Raw genomic sequence first — 17,254 nt, forward strand, 5'->3', positions numbered from 1 at the left:
CAGGTTAGTGACAAAAATCACCCTTAATGTGGAAGATTAACAGCCAATTCCACCCACACCCAGAGCTAACACAAAGGGTCTCACTGACCTGATTGCAGGGTGCTGCCTCTTGGCAAGGACCATCCAATCCGACCCCCAGCCACACTCAGGCTGGCCTGGGGGCAACCAGCCCCTTTTATAGGGCAGTGATGTCAGGGGGTGTGGAAACAGCCCGGGCTGACTCAGCTCACCTGTGCTAACTCAGCTCACCTGTGCTGGCTGCTGGGGGAGGTGAACTCTGGCCTGGCCAGACCCAGGACAAAAACACATCTCAGGAGAAAAGCAGAGCTGAGCAACCATAACAAAGCATATCAGGACTGTTCCAAGACCTTGGCTGAAGACTGATCCCACTTGAAGCTCATTTCTGTTCCCAGGGATGGAGTGCACATCCGAGCAGGACCCTGGATGGGTGAACAGCTCATGGTTCCCTTACTCAGCGTTTGCAAAGTGCAGTTCACTTCTGAGAGGATTTCAGATTAAGCTCTTTAAGTAACAAAGCAAGACTTCTCCTTTAAACCTCTCTTTAATCACATAATCCTGAGGGAAGACCTCTCCTCCCCTCGGGGAAAGAAAGTGAAGTAGGTTTGCTGAGGGAGACATAATTACTTTATCCCCATATAATTGGATTATATTTGCTGATTAAATATAGAAATCCTTGGGGGAAGTTTGATTTTTGATAACAATTTAAAGTTCTCTAAGAAAAAAACAAGTATCCCCTCCCCCAAAGCCCCCAAGAATGGCCACTGAAGAGGCTGGACTAACAGCAGGTCTTCTGGTGGCTTTGTGGTGCAAGAAGCAGAGCACGTTCTGGCTTTGCTGCAGGAGGATGCAGGGAGGGCTCATGATGTGCAACAAGGAGACAAAGCAGCTGACCCCTCTCACTGCAAGCCCCTTCCCTCCTCTCACTGCAAGCCAGGTTGCAGTCATGGGGACAGCCATGAGACCTGCTTGCAGCAGATCACGGGCAGAGAGCTGGGTTTAGCAGAAGTAGAAAAGATGGTTTAAGGTTTTCCACACCCAGCACCTGGGCAAGGAGAAAAAATAAAACAAAAAAATAAGAAAGAGGGAAAAAAAAGCTCTACAGGCTCAAAAAAAAAAGGGTCTTCACTTCTCTGGCTTGGAATCACAGAGAGATGGGAGCTGCTGATGGATGTGGAGCAGCTGGTGAGGGGATGGGTGACCCCCAAAACCCAGAGGGCACCTGAAGGTGCCATGAGTGCCCATGGGAAGGGGGAAGCAGAGCCTGAAGCCAAAGACTTGTCTCAAAGTGGCCAATGGAAACAGGAAGGCAAACAGCTAATTCCCTTTGTTATGATTTAGTCTTTATTATTTGATTGTAGTGTTGGTGTTGCTCAGCCTGTTTTCATGTAGAAAAGGACTTGCAGGCTCTCTTTAAAAGATACATCTCTTTAAACATGCCCTGGAGTTTTTATTTAAAGTAAAAATAATCAATGAGCCTCATTTGACTCTCATTTGGGGCAGCCTTAACCCCACGTGTCAGTGATGCCCATCCCCAGGCAGGCTGACCTGGCTGTGCCCTGCAGCTGCCCAAGGGGCACGGTGTGATGGGGAGCATCATCTGCCAGCAGAGCCAGACCCCAGCTCAGCAGGAAATGCCCCTTCCAATGACTCTCACTTTAAAGCAAGCAGTCAGCTTGCAAATATCACCCTTCAATCAGATTTTTATTGGAACCACGTTGTTCATGAGGATGATCTGAGGGATGGAATCAGCACAGAATTACTGGGGGCATTTTTGCCCATTCTGCATACCTGTGTGTCAGGGAAATAAGGATCTGTGCTTCTGGACTGGGTCTTTTATTGAAAATAAGCCCCACAGGAAAATAGTTCTGAAAACCTTGAAGCTGCTCCCCCCAGGAAAGGGGGGTGCATGGCCACAGCTGGGGTGCAGGGTGAGGAGATGGGGCAGGGAACAATATTTTACCATCATCCTGCTCAGCAGTCAGGAGGGTTTTGAGCAGGACCACAGGACCTGAGCTGAAAAAAAAGGGTGAAACTGCTGCACTCAACATGTCCTGGGACCTCCTGATGTCCAGATGCCTTCGCACTCCTGTGGGGCCAAAGGCAGCTGGAGAGGGATGTTGGAAGGGAACAAATGCAGCTCAGGCTAAGGAAAGACTCTGAAGCAAATGGGTAGGGTTTGTATCATGTATTTAAGAAGGGAAGGCAGGAGCTGGTGGCTGAGCACAGGGTGTAGGCAGCCATGCAGGCAGAGCAGCTGCCAGTGGCTCCACACAAACCTCCCTGAGGTCTCACCTTGCCCTCCACATCAGTCACTTGAATTTTGGAGCAAGAAGTGGAACTACCAACCCTCAGGCTGGGGGAAGCAAGGCAGCACTGCCTCTCAGCCAGCTCCACCAAGGGCGTGAGATGCTGTAGGTGACCCATCAGCTGCCTCTAGGCATTGCTCTCCCCTGCACCAGACAGAGCTTCATGGCTGGGATGCAGCAAGAAGGTGCCAGAAGCCCATTTCACTGGGAAACTTCACAGCCAGGTCCCATCTCCACATTTATGGGGTAAACCAACCTGCCAGTGGAGTTTCACCTGCTGTCCTGCCCCAGCCCCAGCCAGAGGAGACATCACCAGTGTCTGAGAACCACTCAGCAGCTGGGGGGGCTGCAGATAATTTGACAAGAGGCTTCACATTTCCTGGGGCAAGCCATGGTGGCATTTAACAGCTAATTATTCATGTCTTTGATGCTTTCTCTCTGTTTTTCCAAATAACATGTATTTAGAGCTAAGATGATTTAAACAGCTGATCTAATCTGAGCCCCTGGCAAAGAGGATGAAATTTAGCAGGCTGCAGCAGTTTTAAGCTCCCAGCTGGCTGCCCCAGAGGTGAGGATTATGTTATTATCAGCATCCCTAAACCAACCCCAGCGATGGGGAAGGCGTACGGTGCCGCAGCGGCAGGACGGGGGTGATGGAGCCGACCCCAGCGCAGGTGTGCTGGGTGCTTTTGGGAGGTGAATGGACACATCCCTGGTCCCCTGTGGGTACATAGGCCAGGATGGCCAAGGGCTTCAGCCCACCCTGCAAACAAAGGAGTGGACTGGCTCACGCTTTGGCAAGTCAGGCTCCATGGGACCAACAAAGAGACACCATATTTTGGAGGGTTTCTCCCCCCAGCCTTTCACCACGAGTTGGTTCCAAGCAGTTCCTGCTGCTCTGAATTTTTTTTTGTTGGGGTTCTTTGCCTGGGGTGATTTCTTGCAGATCTCATTGCCTTTGATCTATCCTGGAAAAGTGGGGGGTTTGTTTAGATATATAATTCCAAAGATGCCACCAGTTATTGGTCCAGTGGTGGTGAGCACCCACCCATCCTGGCAGCTGACTCACAGGCTGAAGCCCATCCTGCAATGAGATGGGGAAGAATGGGAAAATACCAAATCACTGGGGCAGAAACTAGCCATGAGGAAAGACCTTTCCCAGCTTCAAATGTTCATTTTACATTGTGGAACCCTTGCAGAGTTGCCTACTTCACTTAAGAGAAGAGTTTATTTTATAAAAAGAACCTTTAGCTACTTTGGCCCTTAAAAAAAGGTTTAAAATACATGAAGGTAGAAAAAAGTGTAGAAGAAAATTAGTGAAAAAAAAAAATCTAATTAAATCTCCCAAGAGTTTTAATTTAAATTTCATGGGCATTTCATGGAAAATGAGAACCAAGCTTTTCACCATGGACATCCAGCCAGCATGACTGCTCCCAGCTCCTCTCTGACCCGGGCCATGCCAGCACAGCCATGACAAGAGATTCACTCTTGGTCCTGCCCTAACAAACCCCCTGGTGCTGGACATGAAGAAGGTTTTGACATCTTCTGTGTTTTTCCCCCCCCAAAATTTCCCAGTGGAAGTGGGGAGCCCTGTGCAGGAATGCTGCCCTCAGTGCTGGGCTGCATCTTCCCTACCAGGCTATGCCTGGTATCAGCAGTGCAGGACCTGGGTAGCCCATCCCTGCCCCAGCTCCCCTAACCCCTGACACCCCCATCATCCTCTCCCTCCCATGGCCTCTCTCCAACTGGGCTTCCCCCCTTTGTGAAGATACCTATTTTAATTTACACCAGCCATTTGCTCTTGGTGGTGGTCACCCCATCACTGCTGTTGGTTTGCAAACCTTACCCAGAGTGTCCTGGGCTGGGAGAACATCTCAGCAGCCCATTTTCAGGGACAGCTCACGATGGGGGGTCACCAGGGCTGTGTAAATGGCAGAAAGACCTCTTCTTCCTCAGGCTTTCCAAGTAATTACAGAGGAAGGCTCTAGGATGAAGTGAGACTCCAGGATTTGTCCAAGCACCACAGAGACAACCCAAGCACAGTGGCCTTGCTCCAGGAAGCTGGAAGATGCAGCCACGTGGGCTCGTGCCCCAGCCTGGAAGGAGGATGTGGGCACCAGGGTTGGGGCAGCAGCCATAAAACCACCCCCCTTCACGCTCCTATTGGCTTCAATCATGCCACTGCTCCATGGATTTTGGGAGCAAAGATTCAGTCTGGCCAGGCAATGCCTGGTGCAAGTTCCCTGCTTCCTCCTGAATGTCCCACCACGGCTGGGAACGAACCCCAGGAGCTCCCACCACCACCAAACACTACTGCAGCTTGGCCGTGGAGGGGAGGAGATGGAGATGGAGCCGAAGAGGAGAAGGAGGAGGAGGGGAAGGAAGTGGCAAGCTCCCACCTCCAGGAAAGCTCAGCTCCAGAAATGCAAGGGCTTCCTCTGAAATATTTCCCCAGGATTAATTGCCTCCCCTTCATCCCAGCGAGCTGCTAGAGCAGCACATGTTCTCGCTGCTGGGTCAGGTCCCCTCCTGTGGGGCCCGCAGACTTTGCCAGCTCCTTGGCTCAGTTTGCAGCTGACGAAATGAGAGAGATGCCCTTCCCTCCATTAATTCAGAGCTCTTCTTCCTTCCCCCCCTCGGGGTGCGATAGCGGCTCTAACATCATAAATGATTTAGGAGCGGAGCCAGATGAAGACAAAGCTGATGGATGACAATTCTCTCTTTGGGGCATATTTTCCTGCTGGAGGTTTTTTTGGGAACTAATATATTTATCCTCATTCAAAAGTGAAATGCAACCCCCATCCCAAATGAGTCACTCTGTGAGTCAGGGCGCTACGGCAGCGCAGACGGACGGACAGAGCTCGCAGCATGGCGAGGAGAGATGCCAGCCCAAGGATGAGCCAGACCAGGTGGAAGAGCTGGGCATGGGGCTCCTCAGATGCTCTCTGCTTTCTATTCAGTGGTTATAAAATCATCTTTGCCCATTTTGCCTTTAGGATTGAATGTCCCAAGCCTCCAGGTTGGTTAGTGAAACAACAGGTCCCTCTTGGCTGGAGGTGGTACCTGGGATGCACTTCATGATCCAACTTTGGGCAAAACCCCTCAAAGTGGAGGGAGATTGGGTCTTTGGGAGGCTGTGGGGCAGCCTGGGGGCAACAAGAAGGATGGAGAACCCCCACCCGCCCCTCCCAGCATGGACTGCTGGAGGCTGGTTCCAGTCCAGATCCAGAAAATGGTTTGACATGAAATGTATTTGGAACAAAAAAGGCATCACCATGAGAAGAGCACAGGCTGCTCCCGAAATCATCACTTCAAAGAGGGCTTCCCACATCAGGATCTCTTCCTGATCTCTGGCAGAACAGAGAAGTTCTTTCCAGAGAGAGTGGTGAGGGGCTGGAACAGGCTGCCCAGAGAGGGGGTGGATGCCCCATCCCTGGGGGTGTTCAAGGCCAGGTTGGATGGGGCCCTAGGCAACCTTGTGTAGATCCAGGCCTGCAGGTTGGTGGCCCTGCCTGTGGCAGGGGGTTGGAGCTCTGTGATCCTTGGGGTCCCTTCCAACCCAGACCAGTCTGGGATTCTGTAAGATCTCATTTACCTAAAGGGAGATGGGGCTTCGTACCGCGTCGCACAACCGAAAGCTCCAGGGGTACGAAGGTTGTTTCCAGGTACGTGTGCTGAAAGGTTTGCTCTAAGCACCAGGTAATTCAAGAGTAGTTCAGGAGCAAGTCCTGACCAAATTCCTCTCAGAGGAGCCTCCAGATATCAGATGAACCCAGGAGGGACAACTGGGCAGCATGTGGCCCTGGTCACCATCAGCCTGGTATTTGGGGCTCTGTTTTGCATCTGGTGGCTGAGCAGAGGAAATGATGTTTTTTCTAAGACAGCAGCACAAGCAGCCCAGAAGATCACATCTCACCATGTCCTGGCTTAAGCCTACAGCAGCTTTCCCAAGAGGGTGTGACAACTGGTGGCCTGGGCACAGGGTCTCACCAGCCTGGCTGGGACACTGGGCACACCAAGCTCAGCCTCTAGCAAAGCACCAATGTTACAGCGTCAGGTTTCTGCTGTAGGAAGACAGACAGATGGTTTGAAAATGTCCTGTCCTTCCCCAGGGCTTCTCAGTGCCACCTGTGTCCTGCCCAGCACTGGCATGAAGAAGCATGGCGACTTCTCACCACCTCCAACCTCCACTCAGAGCTTTGGGGAGAGGAGCTGGGTGCCTCACCTGTTAGAGCAGCTTCCCCCTGGCTGAGCCCTCTCCATCACCCACGGACACACAGATGTTCTCCCTTCATCTCCACAGGCTATCAAGACAAAAAGAGAAGATAATCTGCAACATTTGTGCTTTTGGTGTTCTTCAAACCCCCTCAGCATCTCAAAGCCTCGCGTGGCAAAGACAACGAAGGTGCTCTAGGGAAAATGACTTTATTGTCTTTCTTCTTTAGAAACACTTGTTACAGGTTATAGAAATGAGGAACTTTAAAATAAAATAATCCCAATCTCAGGATCAGTCCAATCCAGAGTGTTGAGCACCACAGGATGAGGGACCCCAGCAGTACGGTGGGAGCGCTGTGAACATCTCTGCTCTGTGCTCACACAGAACACGAACACTCAAGCATGACCATGGTTTGTTTACCACCAGCAGCTGACATCTCTGGGTCTGAAGTAAAGCTCCTTCTGTAGCAGTTCAGTCAGGCTCCTCAGCTGAAGGGCTGAAAGGGATGGGTACCACGGGTAGAGGGGAGCAGAGATGGGAGCTGAGGAAGTGGCAGTCTTGCAGCCTGGTTCAGTCATTCGGCAACTGGAAGCGCAGCTGGACATGGGGCATCTCTCCAAACAAAGAGATTTGGTTTCTGGACACAGGATCTCACCTGGTTTGGTTTTGGTTTACTTCCCCTCACCACCTCTGCATGAGAAGGAGCGACGTCCGCAGTACGTCCTCACCGTCAGCAGGACACCGGGCACACGCTGAGCCCAGTCTGGAGAGCGATGGGTGGTGGTTAGGGCTGCTGGGGGAGGGGGTAAAACCACTTGGAAAAATATTCATGGCCAAATACATGAAGTTAGGAAATATTTGGAGAGATTTCAGAAGCTGCAAAGAGGATGAACAGCGGTGCCGTTCCACACACCATTCCCAAGCTTCAGCTCCTTGGGGCTGGGTCTTCATAGGAACTGGCACTGGTGTTTTAAAACACGTAAATCTTGGCTACTTCCAGCAGGGCTCAGGCTTTTATACCCAGATCCTCCTGTGATGCCACCTCAGATCCAGCCAGCCGGTGGCACTGAAGTTCCCTCAGCACTTATCCATAGGGATGCAGAACTGGTGCTGCCGAGTGGGGTGCCAGCATGCGCCAGTCTCCCCTCACACCAGACCTCACACGAATGAGAGCACTGTAACTGTTTTCATCCCAGAAGCCCTAAGAGCAGGAGGAAGGGTTAAAGAAAGGCTTTACCCCCCTTCTCAATACCAAACATCAGAGAAATCTAGGTGGAAAGGTTAAAAAACCGGTGTTAGCCTGGAGATGGGGACCAAACCTTCAGCAGCCAGCAGCTGGGTGAGCCCCGATCCAACCTCAGCATCCAGAGATGTCTCTTGCTTTGTTCTTCCGCTGGTACCTGATGTCCAAGGGATCAAATCCCCTTTCTCTGGACCCAAACAGTGCCCAGTGAGGAGTTTTGGCTGTGTAATCAGCTGCTGTGAAAGTCTTGGACCCACCGCTGCTCTCACGCTCTCGTACCAGCTCCTGGAAGCGGCTGTAGTTGATCCAGGTCCACCACTCGCCGTCGATCTTGAACTGGAAGGAGGAGAGACACGTTACCAAATCATGGGACAGGAGAGTACAAAACACCACACCTGTGCTATGACAGGCTGGGTGAATACTGATCTGGTTACCTATCTGTTGCTCCTCCTACTTTTCTCACCCCACTGAGGTCCAGGGTAAAGCCACCCTGCAGCTCATACAGGATGACAGCTGGAATAAGAAATTCAGGTGGACAAATGCCCAGGATGTCCTGTTCAGATCAACATTCCACCCACAGGGACAGGACAGCCACTTTTCTTACAGCTTTAGTCATTCAGTGCTGTCTACCAGCTGATCATCTCCTTGAGGGTTTGACGCTTGGGTGCTTTGCTGGACCCCTTAAATTACATGTTCCCCCAATTCAGCCCCACTTGGCGAGGAGGAGTGGTTCCCTGGTGCATCCCAAGGCACACCTCCCAGGTGTGTCTGCACTTGCCAGGTGTCACTTATACCCAGAAGACCTTGATTCAAGGACCTGAAAGAGCCATGGAGGAAATGGGACATTTAAGAGCAATACCCAGGTACCCTCAATGAATGAGCTGGGGGGCTTTGGGAAGAGCATGGCCAGGTTGAGGGAGGGTCTCCTCCCCCTCTACCCTACTGAGTTGGGTGTCCAGTGCTGGACTCCCCAGTTCAAGCCAGACAAGGAACTGCTGGAGCAGAGTGTACGAGGATGATGAAGGGACTGGAGCATCTCTGGTGTAAGGAAAGGCTGAGCAAGCTGGTGATGTTTAGCCTGGAGAAGACTGAAAGACAATCTAATTGATACTTAACAGTATCTAAAGGGTGGATGTCTAGAGAAAGGGGCCAGACTCTTCTCAGTGGTGCCCGGTGACAGGGCATTGGGCAACAGGCACAAACTGGAACACAGGAAGGTCCATCCCAACATGAGGAAAAACTTCTTCACTCCGCAAGTGCTCAAGCCCTGGGCCAGATTGCCTGGAGAGGTTGGGGAGTCTCCTTCTCGGGGAAGATCCCAAACCCACCTGGACACTGTCCTGTGCAGCCTGCTCGAGGGGATCCTGCCCTGGCTGTGGGACAGGCTGAGTGATCTCCAGAGGTCCCTGCCAGGCTCTGAATGGACCTTGCCAAGGCCAATGAAAGCCCCAGTTTGGAGCATGTGGCACCAAGTCCAGGGCAGCCTCAAAATGGTAGGGGAACACCATCACCGTGTGCCATGGGGACTGGGATGGATTGGGGTGATTCCTGAGAGAGGTGAGAGGGCTGTGCCGAGGGCTGGGGGAAGATAACAAAGTATGATGACATGAATGGCTCCCTGGGATAAAAAAGACAGGGATCTCCTGGAGAGAATCCAGAGGAGGCTACGGAGATGATGAAGGGCCTGGAGCATCTCCCCTCTGAGGAAAGGCTGAGTGAGCTGGGACTGTTCAGCCTGGAGAAAAGAAGTCTAAGGGGGGGATCTTATTAATGTTTATAAATATCTTAAGTATGGGATGCAGGGGGAAATGGGCAGCCCCTTTTCAGTGTCTGTGGGGACAGGACAAGGGGCAGTGGCTGCAAGTTGGAGCACAGCAAGTTCCACACCAACATGGGGAAGAACTTTTCCCCAGTGAGGATGCCAGAGGCCTGGGACAGGCTGCCCAGGTGGTGTGGAGTCTTCTTCTCTGGAGAGATTCCAGCCCTGTCTGGAGACCGACCTGTGCAATATGAGCTGGGGAGCTGCTTTGGCAGGGGGGTTGGACCCGATGAGCTCTCCAGGTCCCTTCCAACCACTGTGATTCTGTGATTCCATGAATCCTCTCTCCATGTGAGAAGTTTAAGAATTGCCTATTCTGACAGGCTGAAGCCGCCTTTGTCTAGCAGAGCCGCTCAGCTAATTTAGCAACAGCCTGGACTGAATCCTCAATTAGGATTTATCTGAGCTAAGAGCTTATTATGTGCTTCATCCAAAAAAAAAAAAGAAGAAGAAGAAATAGAGAGGGAAAACAGACTGACTCCCTGGTTTTTTCAAGAGCCTGATGGCTATGTATTTAAAATGGCACTTGACTTTCTGCCCAAGAGCTAAAAGCTTTTTTGGTTGGAAAAAGTGCTGACACCTGCAAAACTCTGCAATCAACCCCTGCTGATGGTAATATATCCCTGCCTGTGTCATTATTACAGGGGCTTCTCACAGGAGTTGTCCTCTCCATGGAGCAGAGACGTGAGGCTGCAGCATCCCAGCAGTCTCATCATAAATAAACCCACTCCATGCTTGTTCTTCATGCACTAAGGCTCAGGCCACATTTCTCCAAGGCCACACGTCTTTCCCATGCGTGGCTGGACTTAAAGCAACAGCAGAGGAGACAACATCTGGCCTGGAAAGGAAAATGGCAGGTCCCTACTGGGATCCAGGCTCTGGAGACCTGAATTCCCTCCCGATGTGCATAGAAGTGCCAGGTGACAAGTTGACACCACATGTAAGACTCCCTGTGCCCCCAAATCCGATTCACTGATTCTCACACAAATTAAGGGCAAAAAGAGAGGCCCCACACAGGATCCAGCAAAGGCTTCAACACTCAGGCATGTGGGAGAGTTGGTCAGCACATAAGCTGCTGAGGTTACTCCCATGACAGGTATAGACACTCCCAACACTGTTACTGTGTCACTGCCCCCTCTTTTCAGAAGCTAACTATTCCCTCACCCTTCCCCGGACTGTGTTGTGGCCATATCTTCCCACATCACCTGTTCTTCCTTAAGAGTTGCTGACCTCCAACAAGGCTTGTGACAGAAAGAAATAAAACCCAAGATCTCCCAAGCACCAGTCCCAAAATGTCCCCATCACCCAGAGCTGGGGAGCAAAGCTGTCAGTGCCCCCAGAAGCAGCAGGTACTGGAGCGAGTAAGGATGCAGCTGGCCTGAAGGCAGCACCCAACACCCACTGGCTTTTGGGATGCACTCTAGAGCAAGGTGCCACACTAAGAGGTGGCTTGGACTGACCAGAAGAGACCTCTGTCCTCTCCTCCCTGCCTCCCTCAGCATAAAGCACTACATTTGCTCTCCTGGGGATGAAACCCTGCAGGCTTGGATAAACCACATGCACTGCTCTGCATCCTGAACTTTGGCATGGTCACCAAAGTCAGAGTTTAAGCTATTTAATTTTAAACAATGATTAAAACTAAAGGAAGGAAGGTTTACATTAGATATTAGGGGGAAGTTTTTTACAGAGAGAGTGGTGAGGTGATGGAACAGGCTGCCCAGAGAGGTGGTGGATGCCCCATCCCTGGGGGTGTTCAAGGCCAGGTTGGATGGGGCCCTGGGCAACCTTGTGCAGCTCCAGGCCTGGAGGTTGGTGGTCCTGCCTGTGGCAGGGGGGGTGGAGCTTTGAGATCCTTGGGGTCCCTTCCAACCCAGAACATTCTTTCTATGATTTTAAACTATTTAAATTTAAGCTATTTAATTTGAAGCTATTTAATTCTGCCCCCATCTGAAGGCGCAGGTTCCAACACGATGGAGCCATCAAGGCTGGTGGCCAGCTGCTGCAGACTAAGGTGACAATACCATTCCCACCAGACCAACCAAACGAAGGCTCTCTGGGGTTCATTACAGAAGCAGATTAAATAATATTTACTATTTTCAGTGCTACAAAAGATGAGAAGCAGGGACCCTCCTTTCAGTGTGTCACGGGGAGCAGTCGCTTCTGCGGCAGGATAAAGACCCTACAAACACAGGCTGGGGGAGAACAGCTTCCATTGCTCACAAGATTTACAGATTAGGCTTTAGCATTTCCATGATTATTCCATAGACAACAGAAGATTTAAGACTCCAAACAGTTTCACAGCATCTGTATAACCAGCCAGCCAATGCTAAATCACTGGTCAGGCTTTTTATTGAATTTTTCACTATCTGGTTAAGTCTTTTAAGGTGATAAATACATCCCAAGGGACAAATGGCTGAAACCTTCTCCCCACCCCCCACCCCCTTTTTTTTTTAAGCTGGTATCATAAAAAAAACCCCAAGTAATAAAGCTCTTTCAGCTGACTCCAAAGCCAGGCTGTGCTGTCGGGAAAGGAAAGTCACCCTCCCTGAGAGCTCTGCTCGAGCAGCGGGATGCCGAGGGAGCCAGCACAAACCTCCTGCTTGCAGCTCCTGCTCCCAGGGTGTTCCAGCTCTGGTCCCACCACAGAACAGTCCCTACAGATGAGGTACCAGTGCTCAGCAACACAAAATCTGCCAGGTACCTCTGGGAAGCACAAGGAGCACTGCCCCAAGCTCCTGTTAATGCTGGGAAAATGAGGGGCAAAGGAAATGAGGGGAAACTTGGGATGGTTTTCAAGCCCAGACAAGCTGGACTGCCACAGAGACATCTCTCATGGGGTTACCCAGCCCTGCCAGGAATGGTCTGGCTGGACTAGGGACTAGCTTCAGGGATGGTGCTACCTGCCTAGTCTGTGCTGCCCATGGACATGACCTGGCCCTCAAGCAGTCTTGATATGTAGATACACACACCTAGATAGATATATACTGCAAAGATGATGAGAAGCCCAGACTGGAGTGGAGAGCTGAGTTACCTGGGAGCATCAGCAGAGCATGGCTAACACCTCCTTTTGCTCCTGCAGCTCCAAGTGGGCATGGACAGGACATTTCTTTCCATTACATATTGTGGGAGGTTTACAACTGTAGAGAGAGAGAAGTTCCTTGCTACAGGAACCCATCAGGATTAATGAAGGAGGAGACGAGTCACACCACGTATTTCTTTTCTTATCAACACATTTGCATAAGCAATTTTGAGGTGGGGAGGGAATATGTGGATATATTGAGGAGAATATAGCAGTACCATTTACCACATTCCTCCAGACATGCATAACTGCTGAGAAATAAACACAGGGGGATGTGAAGGGATAGAATATAGAAGAGAGGCAGCGACGGCGGGACGTGAAACGCTACCACTGGAAATGGAAGCCAGCCAAGAATCAATTAGTTTGTCCTAACAAGGATAACAGTGTATTTTCTTCAGAGAAACATCACACTGAAACGAGGAGGTTCCTCTTCATCCATTCACTCTGCTCTTTCTTCACACACAAAAAAGAAGAAACTTATGTATTTCATAGAATCCCAGACTGGTCTGGGTTGGAAGGGACCCCAAGGATCACAGAGCTCCAACCCCCTGCCACAGGCAGGGACACCAACCTCCAGGCCTGGAGCTACACAAGGTTGCCCAGGGCCCCATCCAACCTGGCCTTGAACACCCCCAGGGATGGGGCATCCACCCCCTCTCTGGGCAGCCTGTTTTCAGGAAAGGGCTGAATAGTAAGAGAATAAAGCAGAGCAGAGGGTCAGTGCTTGCTGCAGCTCCTTATGGAGCAAGCTCTGGGTACAAGGGACAGAGCCCATCCCCAACAGAGAGGGGACCCACAGGAAACCCTTCTCCAATGAGCTGCAGGGCACAGCAGAAGCCCCAAGGAGAAGAGGGAAGACTGGGAAGATAATGCAGAGCTTTGGGTCTTGTATCAGCTACTCTTTAATTACAAGAGAACGCAAAGATTTAGCCAACAAATGGTTTCTTCCCCAGGCAGGTGCAGGGGGTTTAACACCATGGGTTTAGGTGCACTTTTAAAGACCACATGAAAAATTAAAATGAAAATCAGTGAGTGGTAAGCAGTGAAAGCAGCACGGGCTTTAATTGCTGGGAGACACAGATACTGGTGGAGCATCGGGAGGGGACAGGATAGGCCACAGCTCCTCTGATGGCTCTTCCCGTTCTGGTCTCCAGCATTTTAAAGCCTGGCTTTGCCAATTGTTCCAGGCTTATTTGGGTTTGTACATACAGAAGATGTTAAAGGAGCATTTTGCAAAAGGAAGTCTGAGCAACCCAGCTTTCCTGAGGCCGGCGGGTCTGGTGCTTCCCAGCACACGCTCCCATGTCCCATCCCAAAAAGCTGGGGAAACCCAGCTGCCAGCTCTGCACTCAGCTGTGCAGAAAACAGCCACACTCCCTGCCCAAGCATCCCAACCCGAACCAAGTGACACAAGCTGACAGCTTGTGCAGGACACTGTGCTGCCAGGGTACCCCACTCCCCACCTCCTCTTCCCACAGAGCAGCTGGATCCAGCAGCACCCCAACAGCCCCTTCCCCACACACCAGCACCGCTGTTGCCATGGCTTTGGCCACTCAAGGCTGCAGGGTGACTTACTTTGAAAACATCACCTCCCCCCCAAAAAAACCCCAAACCCAAACAAAACCCCCAAATAGTGTCATGTCTAAAGATTTTTCTAGTCTGGTGAGGGACACAATGCATTCAGAGCCTGCAGACACCACAGTCCCCCTGCAGACATCACAGTCCCTGCACTGCCACAGCACTTAAGCAGAGATTTAAAAAAAATTCCCAAACCTTCCTATACACCATTTTCACTCCTGCCTGAGAAGAAAACTTTAAATTCTCTTTGGAGAAGGAGTGAGGATCTGCTCAGTGTGATTTCCAGTGGCTCTACTTGAAATACACTCTTTGCTGAGCATACATAGATTCTTTTGCTATTACAGAAAAGCATTGCTCTGGGGAGGCAGCAGTGTGGCTTGTGCACAGGACTTAAGCAGATTTATTTATTTTTAATTCCATGTTTACGTCTGTGGGGTCCTGAAACTCAAACCTGAGTATCTGAGGTTGGGTGAGCTCAAGGCCCATGGGGTCACTGGCCACCACTGGTTCTATGCGGACATGCCACGGGGTGGATTTTAGGAGTATCTGGAGGGATAAAACCCCAATCCATAGCAGAAAGAGAGTTCTTGGGACCCCTGGCAGCAGCTGGAAGAGCTCAGCAGCATCACAATACTGCGAGTTTCAATCTGTGGTGATGTATGTGAATACAAAATCACATCCATCCTGGCTACTTTCGGCATTGGCCACGACCGGCCACGCAGCGGGGCACGAGCTGAACACCCATCACCCCTTTTCCTTCCTCCTACATTTTCATCATCATCATCAAAGGGCCCAGGGGACACTTCCAGACCCCAGGCCTACAGCAGCATACCGGCCATAGAATCACAGAGTCATCAAGGTTGGAAATGACCTTCAAGATCATCAAGTCCAACCATCAGCCCTACACCACCGTAACCAGGAAACCATCTCCAGAAGCACCTCACCTACCCGGGTTTTGAACACCCCCAGGGATGGCAACTCCACCCCAAGCCTGGGCAGCCTGTTCTGATGCTTCACAGGTCTTCTGAAGGAATTTTCCCTAATATCCAGTGTGACCCTCCCCTGGCACAACTCGAGTTCCTGTCACTAGTCAGCAGGGAGAAAAGGCCCCAAAGCAACAGCACAAAGCTCACAGAGAATCCCGCTGCGGAGCCACATCTGCACATCCAGAGGGGTAACACACACATCTGGATTTCCTATAACAGACAGAAGCCTTGTGAGCTGTCTAGACAGTGCAGCTGGGCTACTGCAGGGATTAAAACACAGCAGCAGGCAAGGCCTTGCGAAGCTGGGCTGGGGCCGGTCCCCCCTGGAGGGTCCCCCCCGCCTCACCACAGCTGCATTGCCAGTCTCTACTTTTATGATTCCCCTTCTGAAACATAAAATCACATCTCCTCACTCCACTCCCCAAGGTCACTCATCTTGGAAGCATTTAAGGCTGCTGGTCCCTGGGCCAGGAGGTGTCAGAGCCGCGTTGGAGGCCTCAGTTACCAGTGCAGCAGCTTTCAGCTACTGGTTTTCTATGGCTGGCCTCCACCATCAGCACAACAGCAAACAGGCAGCTGGAAAAATGATCTTGATGGCACCAGGCCTGAGCTCCTTCGTTTAAATTTGAAGACAGCCCATCGCTGCAATAAACAACACAGCTTTGATGCTGTCACACGGGGTGTTATTACACAGATCATATATAACAGCAGCAGAAGCCGCTCCCATTATGCAACTGTTAGGGACTTTTTTACACCACCTGCCAGGAGGAAGCTCTCCAAGTCAAACAAATAATTCATTGAGTTATTACACACAGTTTCTCACCTAATTAAGACTCACAATTATTTAAGGCTCCTTTTGTTTCAGAGTGGAAGTGACTGAACTGGAGTCACTCAGGAAAAGAACTTCTGAGGATAAATCAATCTTAACAGGGTGATATTGGTCCTTGAAAAGCTAAAAACTTTTCCTTTTTAATTACCAGTTGTAATTTCAGGCTCCAGGGGGAAGAAATTAAGATTAAGGTAGTTATTAAATTACAAATGGGTGCAACAGAAGGTCATAACCACCCCAACAGGACACCAGGCATGCAGAGGGGAGTCTCACCCTGGCTGTGAGCAGTTAATGGTACCAAGAGTTTCCATCTGTTTTAGACAGGCAAAGGAGTAGTCTTGGAGTAGTCACACATTCAGTGGCTTGAATTGTTCATTAGCAAAAAAGCCAAAAAAAAGAAGCCAAACAAAGGGCAAAAAAAAGAAAAGCCAAGAGAGAAAGAGAGAGAGAAAGAGGGGGAAAAAAAGAAGGGGGGGGGGGAAAGAAGGGGGGGAAAAAAGAAGGGGGGGGAAAAAAGAAGGGGGCGAAAAAAGAAGGGGGAGGAAGAAGGGGGGGGAAAGAAGGGGGGGAAAGAAGGGGGAGAAAGAAGGGGGGGAAAGAAGGGGGGGAAAGAAGGGGGGGAAAGAAGGGGGGGAAAGAAGGGGGGGAAAAAAGAAGGGGGGGAAAAAAGAAGGGGGGAAAAAAGAAGGGGGGGAAAAAAGAAGGGGGGGAAAAAAGAAGGGGGCGAAAAAAGAAGGGGGCGAAAAAAGAAGGGGGCGAAAAAAGAAGGGGGAGGAAGAAGGGGGGGGGAAAGGGGGGGAAAGAAGGGGGGGGAAAGAAGGGGGGGGAAAGAAGGGGGGGGGGGGAAAGAAGAAAAAGGAAACAAAAACAAACCCCCTTCCAAAGCAGGTCCCTAGAATTGGGACCCCCATCTGCATTTGCCCCGAGTGCAGATCAGCAGGTGGCACCAGCCCCGCGGCGCTGAGCAGGCACCCCGGGACCCCCGCGGCTGCGGGGCTGCTGCCCGGCTGCCCCACCTCATCTCACTGGGGTGACTCTACAGAAAAGATTCACCTGTGCAGATGTCCTTTGTTCCCAGGCCCTACCCACTGCCCAGCAGAACATCTCGCCTGCCAATTAAGCTGGGGTAACACCATCCAGTTTCAATTCCATAGATGTAAACTGTTTTAACTTTAGC

General features: G+C 51.0%; 1 protein-coding gene across 1 annotated transcript in view; it reads right to left on the reverse strand.

Annotated features, from left to right (window-relative positions):
• Positions 1 to 6,746: 6,746 nt before the first annotated feature.
• LOC311198891 (S-adenosyl-L-methionine-dependent tRNA 4-demethylwyosine synthase TYW1-like) overlaps positions 6,747 to 17,254 on the reverse strand; it is an 83,862-nt gene continuing 73,354 nt past the window's right edge. The window contains exons 16-17 of the mRNA XM_084272913.1: positions 7,863 to 8,122; positions 6,747 to 7,744 (exon numbers count right to left, since the gene is read on the reverse strand). Coding sequence (XP_084129039.1) covers positions 7,901 to 8,122 — 222 coding nt within the window. The 3' untranslated portion in view covers positions 6,747 to 7,744; positions 7,863 to 7,900. The remainder of the gene's footprint in view (positions 7,745 to 7,862; positions 8,123 to 17,254) is intronic.

The sequence above is a fragment of the Gallinula chloropus genome, assembly GCF_964237585.1.
Source record: "Gallinula chloropus genome assembly, chromosome: 19".
Lineage (NCBI taxonomy): Eukaryota > Metazoa > Chordata > Aves > Gruiformes > Rallidae > Gallinula > Gallinula chloropus.